The sequence below is a fragment of the Oncorhynchus kisutch genome, linkage group LG14, assembly GCF_002021735.2.
Source record: "Oncorhynchus kisutch isolate 150728-3 linkage group LG14, Okis_V2, whole genome shotgun sequence".
Classification (NCBI taxonomy): domain Eukaryota; kingdom Metazoa; phylum Chordata; class Actinopteri; order Salmoniformes; family Salmonidae; genus Oncorhynchus; species Oncorhynchus kisutch.
In genome coordinates this window covers 14269131-14293946 of record NC_034187.2, presented here as the reverse complement: position 1 = coordinate 14293946, position 24816 = coordinate 14269131, and the positions used below count along the sequence as shown (strand labels likewise).

Below are 24816 nucleotides of genomic sequence, written 5' to 3'. Positions count from 1 at the left end.
ATAGGCTATTTAGTGTGGTCTCAATCAAATGATCCATAGCTTATAGGCTATTTAGTGTGGTCTCAATCAAATGATCCATAGCTTATAGGCTATTTAGTGTGGTCTCAATCAAATGATCCATAGCCTATAGGCTATTTAGTGTGGTCTCAATCAAATGATCCATAGCTTATAGGCTATTTAGTGTGGTCTCAATCAAATGATCCATAGCTTATAGGCTATTTAGTGTGGTCTCAATCAAATGATCCATAGCCTATAGGCTATTTAGTGTGGTCTCAATCAAATGATCCATAGCTTATAGGCTATTTAGTGTGGTCTCAATCAAATGATCCATAGCTTATAGGCTATTTAGTGTGGTCTCAATCAAATGATCCATAGCTTATAGGCTATTTAGTGTGGTCTCAATCAAATGATCCATAGCTTATAGGCTATTTAGTGTGGTCTCAATCAAATGATCCATAGCTTATAGGCTATTTAGTGTGGTCTCAATTAAATTATCCATAGCTTATAGGCTATTTAGTGTGGTCTCAATCAAATGATTCATAGCTTATAGGCTATTTCATGTGGTCTCAATCAAATGATCCATAGCCTATAGGCTATTTAGTGTGGTCTCAATCAAATGATCCATAGCCTATAGGCTATTTAGTGTGGTCTTGATTAAATGATCCATAGATTATAGGCTATTTAGTGTGGTCTCAATCAAATGATCCATAGCTTATATGCTATTTCATGTGGTCTCAATCAAATGATCCATAGCTTATATGCTATTTCATGTGGTCTCAATCAAATGATCCATAGCCTATAGGCTATTTAGTGTGGTCCCAATCAAATGATCCATAGCTTATAGGCTATTTCATGTGGTCTCAATTAAATGATCCATAGCCTATAGGCTATTTAGTGTGGTCTCAATCAAATGATCTATACCCTACAAGTGCATGCTCGGAGAAGCACAGACAAAGTTATATTTCTAAAATAGCTGCTGGGATGGTGTGAATATAACTAGGCTGGATTTCACACTGCGATGGATATTCCAACTGAGCCATGGCCTGCTCTGCTCTTGCTGATCAAAAAACAATGTTTGGTGTGCTGCCTAACCAATGGCCGTGCTGTGTAGGCCTACAGTGGCAGTTCAGGAGGAGAGTCAAAGGCTTCTTCACGAATATCATTTTTGATTGGGCCCAGTTAAAAAAATGCATGATCTTGCACACGGACTAGCCTATAGCCTGTATTCTGTTCAGTTTGAGAAAGAGAGTGCGGAGATGAGAAGGACCGGAGGTCAACTTTGATACCTTGCTACAACTATAATATGTTTTTATGATAATGTAGGCATATTTATCAGAGTAATTTACCTGACAATAAGCCGGATTCAAGTAACTTACATTGTGGTGCGTGCGGTTACTTGAAGCAGCAGCCAGCAGCACAATCAATCAAACTGGACAGCTCATGATGCTGAAAGTAGGCTTCATTCCAGCTTCATTTTAATTACACTTTACTAACAACAAGAGAGCTTGGAGTTGGAGACCATGTTTTCCTATTTAAGAAGTGAAGAGGTAGGTCTACCTTTTTGACAGACCAAATTAGGCTATAGGCTGCTATATCCATGGATTTGTCAGTCAATTCCTCCATCAACCATGCACGCTTTAAATAGGTCTACCTCCTTGTCAGTGAAGGGCTGGTTATTTAAAACCAAGACTGGAACTGGGGGGGTGTGAGAGGACATGCCATAGGTCTACTTTTTTTAAAGAAAATGTCAAAAAGCACAGGCCTACCCCTTGTTACCTTAAGATTTAGAAGAGAATAAAGCAGAGATCCGATTATATAAAGTGATCTATAACAGCTCTTTGGTCCGCAAAGCTTCATGATAGAAACAAGCTGTAAAAACCCGGGAAAGACATTGTTTCATTTCTTTGACATTCAGAGGCTGAGTACAATGTTCTGTAGCTGAGGAGACAAAAATGTACTTTGCTTGGGAAGTCATTTAATTCTGTCACTATCAACTGATTAAGTTATTCACTTTATGTACAATAAAATATGTTTAAACCCATACATCTTTTAGGGAAACAACACGTGTCTTTCTCTCGTTGGGTTAAGCCAACGAAGAAGAAGAGTAGCCAGCAGTTATTAAAGTTAACATTTTTCTAAATTGGTAGGCCTACTTTTGAAAGTACCATGCTCAGATTCCTAATGATGTCTCAGATTGAATTATTTGCAAACAGGGACAGTTTCGTTGCAAACCAGAGGAACACATAGGCCTTTCTTTTTGTCCATGCTTAGTCTGTCATTTCGGTCATTTGTGTGGTATTAAAAACAATTCTGCTAATATGTAAAGTGATACAGAATTGCATGACACTTTAATTAAAGTCTATTATATCTGGACTGGCAAATACAATAATAGATTCATGTAATGCTTTTTCTTTAAAGGAAATATTTCCAACCCTACTCTTGTCCACGGTGGTCTGCGAACCCACAGTTTTCTGTGTTACTATGTAATGCTTACAGGACAAACACATTGTAAAACTGTGTATCTACGGCTATTTATTATGTGTCCAATAAGTGAGGCTAAACGGTAGACATGTTCTCTGCTGTTTTTATTATTATTTGGGGTATAAGGGAGGGTCACTCGTTTTTTAGCTTCCAGGTAGGGTTTAGGTGAAATACATTTTGCTAAAGGGAGGGCCATGTAGCTCTTGTTATAAATAACATTCACTCCCTTAGAAATAGAACACATTTAACTTTTTTTAACTTTTAATTGTTTGAGTATATTGTATTCATGTATGGTAAGTGAATGCATAGTACCATTTGTAAAGACTATATAAGTGATCCATCCATATTATGGTGTACCATCAGACCATCAGTTCTTTATAGGTTCATTATCCATGTTACATCTCTAGTCCACAAGAGGGCAGCTCCAGCACAACTATTGCTGATGGTTGCCCTGCATCAATTACAGTGCCACAGACAAGATGGCCAATGCTTGCACGAAGTACCTTTGATATCATACTCTTATAATGGTCATATTGATATAGAATATTTAGGACAAAGGCTGTTCCTTTACAGGTTTTAGGGTAGAAGTATAGCACAGAGTTGTCCATGTTCTAGCCCACACATAAAAAACATAAGTATGGTAACTCTGAGAAAACAGTATAATAACATCTAAATTACAGCACCATACTAATCCCACTGTCTGTTTATAGCCCAGTAAGCCCTGTGAACGCTAAGACAAGGGAAGGCAGGCAGATCTAATGCAACAGTTAATTGGAATCTGCTTCCTGCCTGTCCTCCATAACCCGCCACAGCTGTTCCTGGGTGCACTGCATGGCCTCTCTCTCTCTCAATGCATCTCCTGAGGAAACAAATGGGACAAAGAGTTGAAAGACAGCCATGTAAAATGCTGTTCCCGTCTCCAAAAATAGGGCATATTGAATGAGTGTCATTATGTGAAGTTGCAGTATTAATCATTTAAATGTTTTTGATCATGTCAATTTAAGGGGGGGGGGGGGTCAGAGTCAAGTACTTTACTTTTTCTTTTTTTGTGATTGTGGATTTGGGTATTTTGCAAAACACAAAATGTTTCCTCATGTCCATAGGAACAGACAATTCTGACTCAAAACGACAAATACTAGAGATTAAGAGTGCATGTTCTTTTACCATACTAGAATACATACTGCTATGTTCTTTTAACATACTAGAATACATACTGTTATGTTCTTTAAACAGACTAGAATACATACTGCTATGTTCTTTAAACAGACTAGAATACATACTGCTATGTTCTTTAAACAGACTAGAATACATACTGCTATGTTCTTTTAACATACTAGAACACATACTGCAATGTTCTTTTAACAGACTAGGATACATACTGCTATGTTCTTTTAACATACAGAATACATACTGACATGTTCTTTTAACATACTAGAATACATACAGCTATGTTCTGTTAACATACTAGAATACATACTGCTATGTTCTTTTAGAATACATACTGCTATGTTCTTTTAACAGACTAGGTGACATACTGCTATGTTCTTTTAACATACAGAATACATACTGCTATGTTCTTTTAACATACTAGAATACATACTGCTATGTTCTTTTAACAGACTAGGTGACATACTGCTATGTTCTTTAAACATACAGAATACATACTGATATGTTCTTTTAACATACTAGAATACATACTGCTATGTTCTTTTAACATACTAGGATACATACTGCTATGTTCTTTTAACATACTAGGATACATACTGCTATGTTCTTTTAACAGACTAGGTGACATACTGCTATGTTCTTTAAACATACAGAATACATACTGCTATGTTCTTTTAACATACTAGAATACATACTGCTATGTTCTTTAAACATACAGAATACATACTGCTATGTTCTTTTAACATACTAGGATACATACTGCTATGTTCTTTTAACATACTAGGATACATACTGCTATGTTCTTTTAACATACTAGAATACATACTGCTATGTTATTTTAACAGACTAGAATACATACTGCTATGTTCTTTTAACAGACTAGGTGACATACTGCTATGTTATTTTAACATAGTAGGATACATACTGCTATGTTCTTTTAACATACAGAATACATACTGCTATGTTCATTAAACATACAGAATACATACTGATATGTTCTTTTAACATACTAGAATACATACTGCTATGTTCTTTTAACAGACTAGGTGACATACTGCTATGTTCTTTAAACATACAGAATACATACTGCTATGTTCTTTTAACATACTAGAATACATACTGCTATGTTCTTTAAACATACAGAATACATACTGCTATGTTCTTTTAACATACTAGAATACATACTGCTATGTTATTTTAACAGACTAGAATACATACTGCTATGTTCTTTTAACAGACTAGGTGACATACTGCTATGTTCTTTTAGCATACTAGGATACATACTGCTATGTTCTTTTAACATACAGAATACATACTGCTATGTTCTTTTAACATACTAGAATACATACTGCTATGTTCTTTTAACATACAGAATACATACTGCTATGTTCTTTTAACATACAGAATACATACTGATATGTTCTTTTAACACACTAGGTTACATCCTGCTATGTTCTTTTAACAGACTAGAATACATACTGCTATGTTCTTTTAACAGACTAGGTGACATACTGATATGTTCTTTTAACATACAGAATACATACTGCTATGTTCTTTTAACAGACTAGGTGACATACTGCTATAATCTTTAAACAGACTAGGTGACATACTGCTATAATCTTTAAACATACTAGGAGACATAATGATATGTTCTTTTAACATAGTAGGCTAAATACTACTATGTTATTTTAACATACTAGGTTACATACTGCTGTGTTCTGTTAACATACTAGAAAGCACACTGCTATGTTATTTTAACATGCTAGAATGCATAACGCTATGTTCTTTTAACATACAGAATACATACTGCTATGTTAATTTAACATACTTGGAAATATACTGCTATGTTCTTTTAACAGCCTAGGTGACATACTGCTATGTTCTTTTAACAGACTAGGTGACATACTGATATGTTCTTTTAACATACAGAATACATACTGATATGTTCTTTTAACAGACTAGGTGACATACTGATATGTTCTTTTAACATACTAGAATACATACTGCTATGTTCTTTTAACATACAGAATACATACTGCTATGTTCTTTTAACAGACTAGGTGACATACTGATATGTTCTTTTAACATACAGAATACATACTGCTATGTTCTTTTAACATACTAGAATACATACTGCTATGTTCTTTTAACATACTAGAATACTTACTGCTAGGTTCTTTTAACATACAGAATACATACTGCTATGTTCTTTTAACAGACTAGGTGGCATACTGATATGTTCTTTTAACATACAGAATACATACTGCTATGTTCTTTTAACAGACTAGGTGACATACTGATATGTTCTTTTAACATACAGAATACATACTGCTATGTTCTTTTAACAGACTAGGTGACATACTGCTATAATCTTTAAACAGACTAGGTGACATACTGCTATAATCTTTAAACATACTAGGAGACATAATGATATGTTCTTTTAACATAGTAGGCTAAATACTACTATGTTATTTTAACATACTAGGTTACATACTGCTGTGTTCTGTTAACATACTAGAAAGCACACTGCTATGTTATTTTAACATGCTAGAATGCATAACACTATGTTCTTTTAACATACAGAATACATACTGCTATGTTAATTTAACATACTTGGAAATATACTGCTATGTTCTTTTAACAGCCTAGGTGACATACTGCTATGTTCTTTTAACAGACTAGGTGACATACTGATATGTTCTTTTAACAGACTAGGTGACATACTGATATGTTCTTTTAACAGACTAGGTGACATACTGATATGTTCTTTTAACATACAGAATACATACTGATATGTTCTTTTAACAGACTAGGTGACATACTGATATGTTCTTTTAACAGCCTAGGTGACATACTGCTATGTTCTTTTAACAGACTAGGTGACATACTGATATGTTCTTTTAACATACAGAATACATACTGCTATGTTCTTTTAACAGACTAGGTGACATACTGATATGTTATTTTAACAGCCTAGGTGACATACTGCTATGTTCTTTTAACAGACTAGGTGACATACTGATATGTTCTTTTAACATACAGAATACATACTGCTATGTTCTTTTAACAGACTAGGTGACATACTGCTATGTTCTTTTAACATACTAGGAAACATACTGCTGTGTTCTGTTAACATACTAGAAAGCACACTGCTATGTTATTTTAACATGCTAGAATGCATAACGCTATGTTCTTTTAACATACAGAATACATACTGCTATGTTAATTTAACATACTTGGAAATATACTGCTATGTTCTTTTAACATACTGGAATACATTCTGCTATGTTCATTTAACATACTTGGAAACATACTGCTATGTTCTTTTAACAGACTAGGTGACATACTGCTATGTTCTGTTAACATACTAGAATACATACTGCTATGTTCTTTTAACAGACTAGCTGACATACTGCTATGTTCTGTTAACATACTAGAATACATACTGCTATGTTCTTTTAACAGACTAGGTGACATACTGCTATGTTCTTTTAACATACTAGAATACATACTGCTATGTTCTTTTAACATACAGAATACATACTGCTATGTTATTTTAACATACATAAATACATACTGCTATGTTAATTTAACACACTTGGAAACCTACTGCTATGTTCTTTTAACATCCTGGAATACATTCTGCTATGTTATTTTAACATACGGAACACATACTACTATGTACTTTTAACATACTAGGATACGTACTGCTATGTTGTCTTAACATTTTAGAATGCATACTCCTGTGATCTTTTAAAATACTAGAGTACATACTGCTATGTTCTTTTAACATACTAGGATACATACAGCTGTGTTATTTTAACATATTTGAATACATACTGCTATGTTCATTTAACATACTAGGTTACAGACTGCTATGTTCTTTTAACATACTAGTAGGATACGTACAAATATGTTCTTTTAACATACTAGAGTACATACTGCTATGTTTTTTTAACATACTAGGACACATAATGCTATGTTCTTTTAATATACTAGAATACATTCTGCTGTGTTCTTTTGTTTTACTATATACATTATACATTTTGTGTTTCCATGTGAAGTTAGTGTTTCAATGTAAAAACTAAATCTCATGTATAGGACGAGAGCCTTAGCCAGGGTCTGAGTCTCAGTGAGGTCCGGACCTCATTTACTGCACTTCTGTGCAATTGAAAATCTCTAAAATGCTAATTGTAGAACATCAAAAAGATTCAAAAATGACCCCAGTCATTATCACTTTAGTTGCTTTAGTGGAGTAATTTCATGCAATTCTACACATTCTGTCATGACTTATGCCATGTTAATATTATATCTGAGTGAGAATGACTAACACAATCAATTGTGGCCCCTGGAGGTCAAGGCCCCTAGACACGTGCCCTGCGTTCCGAGTCTGTAATTTGGCTGTGATTACTACACATTTAGATAGCCTAGTTAGTCTAGCCAACTAACTTACCAATCTAAAGAAATGTTAGCTGACATGGGAGAATTAAGTGACTCTCAGTGAGTGACATATAACATGAGGAAAACTTCTGATGCACAACCAAGTTTCAAAATCGCACCTTGTGTATTCCAATATACTTAGGACTGAGTTCACATATATATATATATACAGTGCCTTGCGAAAGTATTCGGCCCCCTTGAACTTTGCGACCTTTTGCCACATTTCAGGCTTCAAACATAAAGATATAAAACTGTATTTTTTTGTGAAGAATCAACAACAAGTGGGACACAATCATGAAGTGGAACGACATTTATTGGATATTTCAAACTTTTTTAACAAATCAAAAACTGAAAAATTGGGCGTGCAAAATTATTCAGTCCCCTTAAGTTAATACTTTGTAGCGCCACCTTTTGCTGCGATTACAGCTGTAAGTCGCTTGGGGTATGTCTCTATCAGTTTTGCACATCGAGAGACTGACATTTTTTCCCATTCCTCCTTGCAAAACAGCTCGAGCTCAGTGAGGTTGGATGGAGAGCATTTGTGAACAGCAGTTTTCAGTTCTTTCCACAGATTCTCGATTGGATTCAGGTCTGGACTTTGACTTGGCCATTCTAACACCTGGATATGTTTATTTTTTAACCATTCCATTGTAGATTTTGCTTTATGTTTTGGATCATTGTCTTATTGGAAGACAAATCTCCGTCCCAGTCTCAGGTCTTTTGCAGACTCCATCAGGTTTTCTTCAAGAATGGTCCTGTATTTGGCTCCATCCATCTTCCCATCAATTTGAACCATCTTCCCTGTCCCTGCTGAAGAAAAGCAGGCCCAAACCATGATGCTGCCACCACCATGTTTGACAGTGGGGATGGTGGTTCAGGGTGATGAGCTGTGTTGCTTTTACGCCAAACATAACGTTTTGCATTGTTGCCAAAAAGTTCAATTTTGGTTTCATCATATATATATATATATATATATATATATATATATATATATACAGTGCCTTGCGAAAGTATTCGGCCCTCTTGAACTTTGCGACCTTTTGCCACATTTCAGGCTTCAAACATAAAGATATAAAACTGTATTGGAACGACATTTATTGGATATTTCAAACTTTTTTAACAAATCAAAAACGGAAAAATTGGGCGTGCAAAATTATTCAGCCCCTTTACTTTCAGTGCAGCAAACTCTCTCCAGAAGTTCAGTGAGGATCTCTGAATGATCCAATGTTGACCTAAATGACTAATGATGATAAATACAATCCACCTGTGTGTAATCAAGTCTCTGTATAAATGCACCTGCACTGTGATAGTCTCAGAGGTCCGTTAAAAGCGCAGAGAGCATCATGAAGAACAAGGAACACACCAGGCAGGTCCGAGATACTGTTGTGAAGAAGTTTAAAGCCGGATTTGGATACAAAAAGATTTCCCAAGCTTTAAACATCCCAAGGAGCACTGTGCAAGCGATAATATTGAAATGGAAGGAGTATCAGACCACTGCAAATCTACCAAGACCTGGCCGTCCCTCTAAACTTTCAGCTCATACAAGGAGAAGACTGATCAGAGATGCAGCCAAGAGGCCCATGATCACTCTGGATGAACTGCAGAGATCTACAGCTGAGGTGGGAGACTCTGTCCATAGGACAACAATCAGTCGTATATTGCACAAATCTGGCCTTTATGGAAGAGTGGCAAGAAGAAAGCCATTTCTTAAAGATATCCATAAAAAGTGTTGTTTAAAGTTTGCCACAAGCCACCTGGGAGACACACCAAACATGTGGAAGAAGGTGCTCTGGTCAGATGAAACCAAAATGGAACTTTTTGGCAACAATGCAAAACGTTATGTTTGGCGTAAAAGCAACACAGCTCGTCACCCTGAACACACCATCCCCACTGTCAAACATGGTGGTGGCAGCATCATGGTTTGGGCCTGCTTTTCTTCAGCAGGGACAGGGAAGATGGTTCAAATTGATGGGAAGATGGATGGAGCCAAATACAGGACCATTCTGGAAGAAAACCTGATGGAGTCTGCAAAAGACCTGAGACTGGGACGGAGATTTGTCTTCCAACAAGACAATGATCCAAAACATAAAGCAAAATCTACAATGGAATGGTTCAAAAATAAACATATCCAGGTGTTAGAATGGCCAAGTCAAAGTCCAGACCTGAATCCAATCGAGAATCTGTGGAAAGAACTGAAAACTGCTGTTCACAAATGCTCTCCATCCAACCTCACTGAACTCGAGCTGTTTTGCAAGGAGGAATGGGAAAAAAATTCAGTCTCTCAATGTGCAAAACTGATAGAGACCTACCCCAAGCGACTTACAGCTGTAATCGCAGACAAGGTGGCGCTACAAAGTATTAACTTAAGGGGGCTGAATAATTTTGCACGCCCAATCTTTCAGTTTTTGATTTGTTAAAAAAGTTTGAAATATCCAATAAATGTCGTTCCACTTCATGATTGTGTCCCACTTGTTGTTGATTCTTCACAAAAAAATACAGTTTTATATCTTTATGTTTGAAGCCTGAAATGTGGCAAAAGGTCGCAAAGTTCAAGGGGGCCGAATACTTTCGCAAGGCACTGTATATATACTGTATATATACACACTACATATTTGTAAATTTTTTCATTTGAAGAAATGACCGAGGTTTGTACCTCGGTGCCTCAATGTATTGTCCTGTTTGACCTGTATGCACATTGTAATTTACCAGCTCAACAAAGCTGTTCCATTTCTTACCTTCTGGTCCGGAGAAAAAATATTCATGCAATCATTTGTCTTCAGTTTTCTCAACATTTGATCTGAACCACCATAGCTAGATCGTCTAAGTACATGAACAGACTTAATAGCATTTAGAAGAAAGTCACAGATGAATCAGATGAGGACATGTTTATTATGTTCCGCTGTGTTTTAGTCCAGGAGCTGCCATTATCTGATTACAGTCTTGTGTGTGTGTGTGTGTGTGTGTGTGTGTGTGTGTGTGTGTGTGTGTGTGTGTGTGTGTGTGTGTGTGTGTGTGTGTGTGTGTGTGTGTGTGTACACGCGTGCGATTGGGCAGAGAGAGGAGTGGTCGTTATTTTTCTCTCATGATTTATCCTTCATAATTTCCACTGGACCATAGTTCTGTTGTTGATACAGTGCAGAATTTTGATTTATTCTCTGAGTAAATAGCGAGTGATTTGCCCTCGTTCCTGAAAGAACAGAACACAGACCCTCAAATCACTTGATCATTAATCTACACATTGTTTTATTTACTCCTAGCTCATTCAGCAACTGTAAAGCGAGAGAGACGGGAAAGGGGGGTGGAAGGAGCGGACGGGAGGAGGGGATGGGTGGAAGGGACGGGAGGAGTGGAGGGGTGGAGGGGACGGGAGGAGGGGAGGGGTGGAGGGGACGGGAGGAGGGGAGGGGTGGAGGGGACGCAACCAACGGGTGTAGGGAGGACAACAAGAGAGAGATAGTGAGAGAGCGAGAAAGAGGAGGGGATTGCAGAGAGAGCGAGAGAGAAGGGGGATTGCATTGTAGAGTGATATTAATATGCTGGCTCCTATAATCACTACACAGGCAAACATAGTGGTGGGTTGTGTCGGGTGGATGGTCGATGAGTCTCTGTCTGGATAATGTTCCAGGCCCACACTCCAGCCTGCAGGGTCTACGCCGTCAGCCAAGGAGTGTCCGTGTGTGTATGTCCAGCTCTGTGCCTTCTCTCCATACTGCTACACTGACTTTCAGAGAGCCCGTCTATTCCCCAGAGGTTGGGTTTGAACTTGGGCTGAACACTCTACAGAAGGTCAACAGGGCATGTACACCTACTGTATGTCCCTTTCAACCCCCTCTTACCCTCTCAACCCCCCACTTACCCTCTCAATCTGCCCCAGCACACACCTCTGATCCCCATTCTCCCTCTCTCCTGCACCACCCTGTCCTTCTCACTACCACACCCCACTAACCTCCTTTCCCTCGCAGATGACCTTGCCCTCACTCAAGTCAATGTCCTCTCGTCCTCCTCAGATTCTCCACTCCCATCCAATCTTTCTCGTTGCTCTTCCCGGAGTCCCCATGAAGTACCCCCTCATGTGCATTTTACCAATAAGCCTATGGTCTCATGAGTCTTCTCAAGTACCACCTATAGACCAAGTACCCCAGGTTCCTAGTTACCCTGGTTCCTAGTACCCCAGGTTCCTAGTACCCCAGGTTCCTAGTAGCCCAGGTTCCTAGTACCCGTGGTTGGGAACCACTGTGCTATACCCTTCCCCATCCCCCTCCCTCGGCCCCTATAGCTGTGTATACTACACCTTCCTCATCTCCTTCCTGTCTGCATGAACACCACCATACACACCAATAACCCAGGTACAGCATGAATAGGGACAGAAAAGTCTGCCTGGGCACCACCACACACACCAATAACCCAGGTACAGCATGAATAGCAACAGAAAAGCACACATTGGAAACCTCATCCATATGGCTCATGCGTGTTTGGTTTGGCGTGAGGAGGCTGCAGCGAAAACATTATTTCCCCCCCCTCCCTCTCTCTCTCTCTGCAGAGACAGAATAGACCCCTGGTTAGTGGCGCTCGCTGGCTCTGAGGGGATTTGTCTCAGACTTTACAAGCACCTCGTTCACCTTTGAGATAAGTGACCACTGGCAGCGGTTGGGCTTGACCCACTGGCTCTCAGATTTAAAGCTCCTTAGCGGTTTAGTAGGGGGCCACTGGCTAATTGAAGTCAGTCGGTGGCTGGTGTGCTGCGATGTATGTGGTGACAGGCAATGTAATTACACGGCTGGTCGGAGAGAACATTAGAACATTACAGAAGTTAAGAGCTGTCGGGCACTAAACTCAGCTATAAAAGGGTGGGAGGTGCATGCTCTGCCCTTATCTAGCTGTAAGGCAAAGGCAGCTCTGATTCTGAAAGGCGGAGAGAGGTAGAGAGATAGCGAGAGAGACAGTGGGAGAGAGAGAGAGAGAGAGAGAGAGAGAGAGAGAGAGAGAGAGAGAGAGAGAGAGAGACATTCTGGGGACAAAATGAAAACAAACACCAAACCACACGTCATCCCAGTGAAATATGGTAATAACACAGGAGGAAGTTTACATTTTTGTAAAAATATACATTATTTCTGAGTTCCTGCCTGCCATGAGGAGGCCATTTTATATGTTTCTGAAAGTGCACCACAGAGCTGGCCAACACCCTTGTCTATCTTTAGACTGACCAGGGAATCCACCCAAGAGATGTCAGTCCAGTGGCCAAATCCCCCAGCCCTAAGACTCTACAGACCCCATGTAATAATAACATTATTCAAAGATCTGGGGTCCTCGGGGCTGATACCGTATGGTATGGAGAGTAAATACATCAGCCTTCCACATAACAGGGGAGAGGGCAAAGCTTATGTAAGAGAAGCATGCCCAGAGCAGGGCTGGACCATAGAGCATGAGAGCTGTCACTGCAAAACATAGCGACAATTGTGGAATTTTTTTTAAATATAAAGACGTTTTCTCTAAACACTTGCAAAGAAGTAAAGATGCATCTAGTTTTTGAGTTAACTCAATAACTGATTTTCCTTGGACTCCACCTATGGTTTTCCAAGTGCCGGGAATGATACATAAAATAGGTCAAAGAATTAGAGGGGAACCGAGTGGAGCAGCGGTCTAAGGCAATGCATTGCAGTGCTAGAGGTGTCACCACAGACCCGGGTTTGATCCCAGGATGCATCACAACCGGCTGTGATCAGCCTAGTTAAATGAAATAATTATAATTATAATAATAGTTTCATAAAAAAATATAAAAAAACATAACATTTGTGAAATAGAAAATGAATGCCTATATAAAAAAAAGAGATTAATGACTGTGTCCTGGCACTGTGCTTTGTATATCTCACTAGCATTCTGCACTGCAACCCTTTATAAATCCCAGCTGAATAAAGGCATTATTAGGAATATGTGTTGTGGTCAAATCTTTCTGGAGCTCCTCTAATCTGTTTTAAACAGTCGCTTTAGAAGTCCCAATTTATTACTTTCCCATATTAAATCCATCCCTGGAAATACTCAATCAGATAATACCCATCACTGGATTAAAAGAATGTAAATAGAACAGAATTGTAGGATTTCTATGGTAACTGTCTTGGACAATTAGTTGGGTTGGAAAATCAAACGGATCACATGGGAGTGTCATTCAGGAATTAATATAATGTCTAAAATATTAGTTGATAGATTGTATAGCACTAAAATTCTTACATTAATGACAATCGTTAGCCGATAATATCAAGATGCAGTCATAAATATATAATCATTATAGTGAACATCGCCGAAGTAAATGGTGTGTATTATGATTATATAGTTTAGGAAATACCCAAAGTTATCAATAACAATTCCACATAATGTAGAACCACGGACTCTCCACATACGATCACTCACTGCTATTACAGTTGAGTCATTTAGCAGACATTCTTATCCAGAGTGACTTACAGGAGCAATTAGGGTTAAGGGCCTTGCTCAACATATTTTTCACCTAGTCAGGTCGGGTATTTGAACCAGCAACATTCCGGTAACTGGTCCACCGCTAGTGTATATCTTCTTGCTGTATAAACTCATAGAAATTATACACATGTAAAACATTTTAAAAGTCAAGTTACTTTGTAACAAAAACAAAGTGTATGTGTTTCCTCGGCCCTCACATAAACTTATTTATATTGCAACGGGATTTATTTATTTTTTTACATTTTGAATACTCAATATATGACATTAAACCATGACATAAAATATATTTCATGCCAAAATATATTACTTGTGTAAGAGTTTGTTGTGTCTCATATTCCAGTTTATTGGCAAGACATAGAGAATAAGTATTGTGAAACATGATACAGGCACAGTAGGCTAATCTCCAAGGTCAATGTGTGTTGTTTTTCAGCATTTAATTAACCAATTGATTTAGTTTTGGCTCTGATTGTCCTTGACATCATGTTGACGTATTTTATTGACACGTTTTGTTTCAGAGTTCATTTTACAGCTTGCAAGAGAACAACCCAAAGCAAACAAACCCCTTGTCTTCAGTACTGAGTGAAAGAGTCGAAAGCAGTGTTTTTGTAAACTGCATGACTCTTTAAATAGGCCACTACTGTAGTAGCTATGCTATCTGTATGGTTGGTTAGCTCTGTGGCCTGCTAGCTCCATAAGGGTAGCCTTTCTCTGATGAGAAGGCAGAACTTGATCCTGTGCTTCAATACAAATATCCTTCCCTGGATGGAGAGAGACACGGCCACATGTCGTTTACAAAGTTAACTTCTATTACAATTACGCCCTACAAAGAAAATATAAAGCCAAAGGAGGACTATTATCATAATGTCCACTGGCTGTCCACTGGCTGTCCACTGGGAAGGGAAAGGGGATACCTATCAGTTGCACAACATTTTACCAAAAGGAGTCTTCCCCATTTAAAGAACCCCTCTAAATCAGAGTTGCGGTGGGTTGACTTAATCGACATTCACGTCATCGGCGCCCAGTGAGCAGAACCGCAGATTTTTCCACCTTGCCCGCTCGGGGACGCCAACGTTTTCGGGCGGCAGGTAGCCTAGTGGTCAGGGCGTTGGGCCAGTAACCAAAAAGTTGCGAGATCGAATCCCCCGAGCTGACCAGGTAGAAATCTGTCGTTCTGCCCCTGAACAAGGCATTTAACCAACTGTTTCTAGGCCGTCAGTGTAATTTGTTCTTAACTGACTTGCCTAGTTAAATACTTTTTAAAAATTAAAAACAAGCAACATTTTGGTTACTGTCCCAAAGCCTAGGCTACATAAATGGATATGTGGTATATTTAAAAGAGATCTTAAAACACACCTCTTTAGCTTTGCTTTTCCTTTGGGTTTTTATAGTTATTCATTCGTTTTTATCCTCTTATGTTTATTGTGTAGTAAACATTTCAGGGTTTTTTTTCATTGTATTTTTTTGTTTGTATGAAGCGCATTGCGTTGCATTCATGTCTGAAATGTGCTATATAAATAACGCTTGGTTTTATTTGACATGTGAGTGGGTCTGCAGAGGGGCTTGGCTAAATTAACACAGAGTTCGCACATAATTCACTGATCATTAACCAATCGAAGGGAACAGAAAGGCACTGAATGTTACTTAATTAATTGTACATAAATATGATGGTTTGTTTGGTGTGTCTGTGATATGTATTCTATGGCCATGGCAGATGGAAAATATTAATCTCAAACTCAAAATGCAAAGTCAAATTAGCATTGCAGTTAAGTATCGAACTGGACATGCATTTCGGTTAAGTTCTTCCAATGTGTTATTGTACGGTAAATATGCAGCCACTCTACTTATAAGTTATGTCATATAACAATGTAACACAACATTATAAATACAACACCATTCCATGTTGACTTTTTGCCACTATTGGATATTAGGGCTGGTGTAGACATGGGGGAAATAAGATATATGTTCTAAATTGTGTATGACATAAACATATTGATCAGCTGCCATGAAGATCAATGTCATCCATTATGGAAAACAAGGCATAAAATGAAGACCCACCAAATAAGGGTAGATTTAGGTATCGGTGGGTATGAATGTCTATTTCACCAGCCTTGACGCTGGGTGTACAATTTGCAGCGCTACAGTTCAAGCATTACATTAGCGAATAAAAAACAGTCTAATGTCGAGTATGAGCACATGTGCGAGTTGCGATTTATAGCAGGAAAATGCTGCAATAGCTGTTTTCAAAGTATTTCTGCTGTTATGTTTCATAGATGCTGATTGCACAAAGAAATACGAATCCCATATCCCCAATTCACGCAGCAACACAGCCTGGCAGGGTAGCTGCGTGCACAGAGTGAAGTGCTGATAGATTCCTTTTAGGAGGCGCTCGCACAGGCATAAAAATGTGTTTAATTTACTCGAAAGTATACCAAGTGTGACCTCGTGTTTCTTAACTAGTTACATTGTTTTGTTCACAAGCTCTGTTGCTTTTCAACTGTAGTTTGAGTCTGCTGCTTCAACTGATAATGAAAAGGCGCCTAGTCTGATCCATAATCTCACACAGATGCCCCGTTACCACAGTAACCTCGTGCCCTTAAAGGGGCAGCTGATCATTTAGTCTCATCCGATATATTGGTTAAAAGACTGGTCACCAAAAAATTGTCACAATACAATCCTTTGTGCCATTTTTTTATTTGTGTATTATGTAATTATGGCGAAAAAATATTTTCGCTGGTAAAATATCTGAATGGCTGGTAATTTTTTTCATTAACCTGCCATAGTGGCTGGTGGGCCAAAAATAACATTTTAGGCCCTGTGGAACACTATTTGAATCAAGTATGAAATCCCTTTGAATTACACTTTAAAGGGGCAATCTGGGATTTGTACATCCATTTACTTCACTAACAACATGGTATGGGGATTAAATGTAATTAATTATTTTAATTTCTAGAAAATAATTCACCATTGAATTTGATCACCAACCCTTGCACATGAATTTGAAAAGTGGGGAATTGTGTGGGCCTAGAGTGCCTAAGGATTTTTACAAAAATTATATACAGTAATAAAAATTTCTATTACATTTTTTACAATAGTTTTTATGATCTTCGGATTTCATCTTAATAATACTGAAGAGAAAAAATATCCAATCCGGATTTTTATTTGATAGTCTCTGGGTAGAAAAATCGAGCTGGCTCGGCCAGCCATTGGCTAGGCCAGCCATTGGCTAGGCCTTCAGAAACTGTACCGAAGGGCCTCTGACGTTCAACTGTATTAGAGCATAATTTTGAAGTGACAGTGGAATGAACCAATCACATTTTGACTTGCAACGGGTTGGACGTTTAAAAAAAGTGATGATGTGTAGACTGCTAATAGTGAAATCTGTTAGCATCACCCTTTTCTGGATTAGGCTAGCGTTCAAACTTAGTTCTATTCATCTGGTGAGTAGCACTGTTCGATGTTATTTTATTTTGCAGCTTGCTTGTTGTTAGCTATGTCTTTTAAAATAATAACTGTGATCATTGACAATAAACATTGTTGCATTTAAACTTTAGATCACTGGCTTAGTGCGATGAGTGTGATAAAATATGTTTGCAATGTATTAACCCTTCTCCTTTGTTCATTTAATTTTGGAAATGAAATAGTTATTTTGTATTGCTACGTTTTCATGGGGCCTACTGGAGAGAATGGGCTGCTTATTCTTTTAACATTATTTGCAACCTTCCGGTGACTAGTCCAACGCTGTAACCACTAGGCTACCCTGCAGCCCCAAGATCGCTGCCCTTTCAGCACCAGGAGCCTGTCGTCTTGGATGTGACACACTTGTCGCAATTGGTGATAGTGTAATGGTGGTGTTAGGTTCTGTGAAAAGCTGTTTTTTTGTTTTGCTAGTCACATTATTTTATGTTGTTTGTCACATGTTGTGTCCATGCGGGTTCTGTCTCTCTGTGCGCGGCAGCCGGATGCGCGGCCAGGCCTGTTTGATTAATTAATAATGTCAGCAAAAAAGATTGCTCCTCCTTCACTACGAATGGTCTGACAACAGAATATATAATGTCGCCGGGCGCATTCGGTGATGCTATGTTTTCTGTTATTTTCTTCATTTTTGAGTTTGATGTAACCTATTGTATTTGAAGATATTTGATCCTTCTGATGGCCTAGGTCCTATGGTTCGCCACTGAATTTGAACTAGTATACCATATTATATATTGAGCTACCTCGGCCGTGTATTGCAACGGTTCTGTATTGCAATAGATCTATCTCCCTTATTCCGTGTGAGAAAATATGACTTGAGCGACTGACCCATCATTTGTACAATATGTTGTCTGAAACTGTTAGCCATTGGTAGTTTTGGGGATTCATTGTGGATAAAATGGTGTTATTTAATCGCCTTAATAACCTACAGCTGTGAAAGACAATTGTGTTGAGTTGCTTGCTGAACTATGAATGATTTGCATAACAACAATAATAAAATCAAATGTTTTTTTTCACATTCTTCGTAAACAACAGGTATATATTAACAGTGAAACGCTTACGGGCCCTTGCCAACAATGCAGAGAGAAAAAGCGAAATAATACATCAAAAAATAACGCGAGGGATAAAATACACAATGAGTAACGATGACTTGGATATATACACCGGGTACCAGTACGGAGTCGATGTGCAGGCTACAAGGTAGGCTAATTGAGGTATATATGTACATATAGGTAAGGATAAAGTGACTAGGCAACAGGATAGATAATAAACAGTAACAGATAATCGCATTATCATTAGGCTATAAAGGCAATCGTTGATTTGTCCAAAGAGTTTTAAATGAGTGTATAGGCTATTAGGCTAACCAGGAATTAGGCACATAAAAATACGTATAATAATGAATATTTTTGAAATGGCGTTTGTTTTGAATGTTTTTAAGTTATTGGCTGAGCTTTGCCAATTCTAAACGAAATAATTGTCCTTTTGATAACCATTTTTGTTTCCTTTTAATTGAAGGTGGCAAAACAATCTCGACAGTAAATCATATATAGACTATTGTCACTGTCTATTTTGCCACATCAGAGGCTTCATATATGCGCATGAATCGGAAATAATTGAATCTGTATTACCACTCTTGTGTTTGATAGCCTACCTGACGCGTTCAAGAAAACGTTATAAGAAGAGTAGAAGCTTCATATCAACTTTATCATTTAGGACCCTTTTCCTGAATTTATCCACATGCGATTCAAGCGCTATTTCCAAGAAAATTGTATATTTTTTCAAATGTCTTGCATCTGGAAAACAACACACTTTTAGCCTACTGTCAATCTAGGCCTATTAATTTCCAATTCATAAACATAGATCATATGATTAGAAATAGATGAACAAATGTGAAAGGTGACAAAGGAAATAGAGAGGATTCAGATATGATTTAATGTATATTCCTTGTTCCTGTAATTATCATTCATTGCAACATATTGACAAATCAATTTAGTCAAATCCCCAAACACGTCTGTAATGGTTATGAGTTGACAAATATAGCCTTGTCCTTTTATCTTATAAAGGTGACAAAACGCTGTTTCATATTAAGTGTGATTTCTGTTTAACTCTATGAAATATATTCTCCCCATTGATGTAGTTTCAAAATATTATTTGCGGTAAATCGTGATGATGAATACACCACTCAAATATGAGATGTATTAACACACGCCAGAAAACTGATCAAGGCTCCTTGCTCACCACATCTTCGGGACTTTATGCATAACAACTTTAAATTAAATATAAATAGCTTACCCCATTGCAATAATAAAAGTAATATTTACTATACAACTGTGCAACATCATGGCAAAATATTTCATTACTTCAGTCCACATCACATTTACACTATGTACAAGAAGTCCCAATCGAGTATATAGCCTATTTGCGCATCCACCCATACACTATGCAACCATATTGTTTTGTGTTAATATTCTACCTATCAGCTGTCCGAATCCACGTCACTTTTGTTTTCCTCGGTTTTCTCTGTGGGTGTTTTCATCGATTTGTTCCATTTCTGCGAGTTTTCAGACTCTTCCGAGGACGACCTTTTCTGTCTTCTCCATTTCGCTCGTCTGTTTTTGAACCACACCTATGTGAAAATAAAAGATACAATTGTTTACTTTGTATGAAATATTTGTTATACCGTGTTGTAGAGTAATTCTAAAGTCGTTTGAGCTTAATAGAACATATTGTAATGAAACAGCAGGGAGCAGCAAAAAAGATGTGGCACTATAAAGACGTAAACGTTTGCTATTATTATGTGCGTAACGCTTGGATCGAATATTTGGCCTTTCAACTGATGTTGAAGGTATTTATACCTTTATTTTCGTGATATGGAGAGATCCTTCACACATTTTCTGAAAATCAACGCAGCCTAATGTGTGTATAGGGAGGTAGACAGCCAGCAACACAGGGCCGTGCATACACTCACCTCGACCTTCTCTTCCCGTAGGTGCACTCTTCGCGCGAGCTGTTCCCGTGTGCCGACGTCAGGGTACTTGGTCTCCTGAAAGAGATTTTCCAGGGCCTCGAGCTGCTCGTCGGTGAAGATAGTCCGGTGCCTCCTCTTGCGTCGGCAGTGGAGCTGGTTCAGGAGCTGGAGCTCCGTCCGAGACAAGGTGCCCACGTTCATATAGGACATCATCTGGTGCGGGATGGGAGAGATGAGCACGGAGCCCGTGCGGTCATAACCTGCATGGATCAATAAACATACTAGATTCATTAGAAACATTTGTTTGTCCTCAATTAATAATTAATTTCGCAACACACCCAATAGCCCTATAAAAGACATCACAAATGAAAAACAATGAGAACAAAAAACAACGCAGCACAAATCAAGCTATTTAGACAGCAAAAACAACACCTTTACGCATGTATAATATAGACCACGCATCATCCCATGCAAATGTCTACACAAGGTTTAACATAAAATGTATTCTAGTTAATGCGTAAAAGTAAAACTGAATTAGAATAGGTCTATACCATGGATAGACTTCTTAAATAGGGTAAAGGTGCCACCAAAATGACTGCATGTGTAATGTTGCGCAATGGGCGCATTCACAAGTTAAAACACCAACCAAATTACCTGTATCTATCATCCTCTATAACCTAACAATGTTTTAACTTGTGCTTGTTATTACAGGCATCGTTACATTGTCCAGTACCCAAGGAACATGCAGAGTTTAAACGTTTACTTTTGGCTACAGATAGAAGTGGGAAAGGGAAACCTACCGGTTGGAATACACGGGCACTGTTGCGAGCCGAGGGCTGGGATAGCGCTGCAGCAAGCAGGGCCACTGGGGCCCTGCACATGCATTTGTCCATAATAATAGTTATTATATCCTATTCTAGTCCCGTTCACCGCCTCGATGGCCGAGGGAGAAGATCCAGTAGTGTGCGAGTAGAGTCCATTATAATCGGCAGCGGTGTAGATGGAATCCGTGAGGTTCGAGAACACCACCGGGGCATTCCGATGGAGGAGCACTGAGTCCTTGCAAGTGGGTCTCCCGGCCAGGATACTGTCGATGCTAAACATACCAGCGGGCATCACCGATACGTGGAAAGGATGATAAAAAACCTCTTTGCTTTTAAAAATCCTAAATTCGTTTCGGTCAGGAAACAGTCAGCGGAAAGTTCCTAAATCTGCGTCATAACATCGAGTTTGTTGACGTTGGCGTGTTTATCTCTTGTTGGACCAACTCCGGTGGCCGGTGGGTGCATTGAGACTAAAGCTTCACTAACTTGTTTTCGTGGTCCTCTTGAACTCCAGCCCCGTTATATACTCGGCTGACGTCACCGACCAGTTGAGCCTGTGCTGGAGAAGCGGATGACAAGCCAAGAGAAGAGAGAGGCTGGTTTTAGGGTTAGCGCACAATGTGAAAGGCACAGATCTGTGTATTGGGAATTAAATTAAATGAATCCGTACTGTTTGCAGACGTTTGAAACAAACCACACAACTCAGTACAATGTCAGCCATGAGGGCTAATTGTATAATGTAGGCTAATCAGTTTAATTTAATTGTCAGCTAAATTATATTCGTAAACACATTTCCTGTGAACCTATTAGTGAAAAATCAGGTGCTGCTTCCTGTAAAATATATCTGTACTAATAAATGTAACTATAGGACTACCTGTTTTCAGTTCGCTTCAGATAGCGACTGGCACGAGCTGCAACAAACACTCAAACCGGACAGTTTTTTCTCAATCTCTTCATTCAAAGACTCAATCATGGACACTCACTGACAGTTGTGGCTTCTTTGTGTGATGTATTGTTGTGTCTACCTTCTTGCCCTTTGTGCTGTTGTCTGTGCCCAATAATGTTAGTGCCATGTTTTGTGTTGCTACCATGCTATGTTGTTGTCTTAGATATCTCTTTATGTAGTGTTGTCTCTCTTTTCGTGATGTGTGTTTTGTCCTATATTTATATTTTATGTTTAATTTTTAATCCCAGCCTCCGTCCCGGATGGAGGCCTTTTGCCTTTTGGTAGGCCGTCATTGTGAAGAAGAATTCTTAACTGACTTGCCAAGTTATATAGAGTTTAAATAAATAATAAATAATAAATAAACATCAATTTGTGAAACTAATAAATGTAACTTATGTCTAGGCTATAGGACTACATCAATTTATTTGTGAAACTGTGTGTGTATGTGTCTCTAATAATCTTCATTTTATTTACAGACCATACATGCAAAATGGGTGTCCATAAACAATCCAAATGTTCTATCACCAGATCCCAAAATACACACCACAAATAACCATTATGGGAGAGGCCCCACTCTCCCCTTCGCACTCTCCTTCTAAGAATATCAAAATATAGGTCTATAACATTTAATCAAATATATTCCATTGCTTATGATGATCCGGATCTCTGTCTTTGTTGCCGCATATTAGTTGGGAAACAGTCGGTCTGACACGCCCGTTACATAGCTCACCAGAGGAGGGTTCGAGAGGAGATATTCGCTGTTTACCACATCAACCGAGCGATCTCGTGGGTAGGAAATCATTAACTTTAAACACCTCCGCTAACTACTCATTCAGTGAACATATTATTATCGCTGTGATAAGATAACGGTCATTATCGCTTCTATTCTCCGAGTTAGAGAACTGTAACTATTTGCACATCATTACAACACTGTATATATACATCATATTACATTTGATATGTCTTTATTATTTTAGAACTTTTGGAACATCAATGTTTACTGCACATTTTTATTGTTTATTTCACGTTTGTTCTCGATTTTACTTGATTTGGCAGTGTGAACATACGTTTCCCATGCCAGTAAAGCCCTGAAATTGAACTGAATTGAAAACGTATTACAATTACACGGCTAATCAAATGAAATGCGCGGGTGTGAAATGACGCGAATGTTACTTCAGAGCACATTTTCAATTTAGTGAGAACGAAGTGAGGAGGAGGGAACGTGGTGTAGCTTCGACCCTGGGTTACCCACCTTGGTAATTCAACTCAGGCGTTATGGATTTTACAGTCAGGAGCGTGTTGATTGCATTCCAACTATCAGTGATAGACTTAAGTATTGTGCAAACGATTTACCTAGAATATATATATATAGGCGTAATTAGGCGTAATATATATATATATGTAGAAAATGTAGAAAATGATCAAATCAGTTGGGTTAAATGAAACATGATATAAAATTCATATTTCATCAAGTGTTTATTTAATAGATTTGATGGACTTCATAGAAAAGTTGTAGTATTAAATAAGCATATTGATTCGATTTGTACAATAGGCCTACACAAACAATACAATTGCCTACATTATAAAAACATAAACATGAACAATTTACATTTCTGCTAAAATACGGCCACAGGGAATACATTTCGATTTTCTTAGATCAATTTAATTGTTAAACAACTCTGCAATTATACAGTAATGATATTGCACACATTTTGACAATATGTTAATGCACAACTTATGTTTAAGGTTGATTTGAGTTGAAAAAGGTACAGTCTTAAAAAGTGCAAACAAGTATTAATTCATGTGCATAATGTTTTTAGGTATCATATAGCCTAATTCAATAAAACCGTGTTCATATTTCATTCTAAGTTAACAGAATTTTATGATTATGACGTTTTCCAGCCTAAACATTCAATAGGCGATTCCAATACAACAACATATAAATTATTGATCACATAGCTTAGTCTAACCTTGTTCCATAAAAAAATTGACATAGAAAAGTTCTGAAAAACAAAACATCAAAAAATATATATATTTTCCATATAGGGGCA

General features: G+C 38.1%; 1 protein-coding gene across 1 annotated transcript; it reads right to left on the bottom strand.

The window, feature by feature from the left end:
* Nucleotides 1-19936: 19936 nt before the first annotated feature.
* On the bottom strand, nucleotides 19937-22374 carry LOC109903255 (homeobox protein goosecoid-like). The gene is made up of 3 exons (XM_020499899.2): nucleotides 21796-22374; nucleotides 20996-21255; nucleotides 19937-20653 (listed from the first exon to the last, which is right to left on the bottom strand). Exons 1-3 carry the CDS (start codon nucleotides 22109-22111, stop codon nucleotides 20504-20506), a joined length of 726 nt encoding a protein of 241 aa, XP_020355488.1. The 5' UTR covers nucleotides 22112-22374; the 3' UTR covers nucleotides 19937-20503.
* Between the last annotated feature and the right edge of the window lie 2442 nt (nucleotides 22375-24816).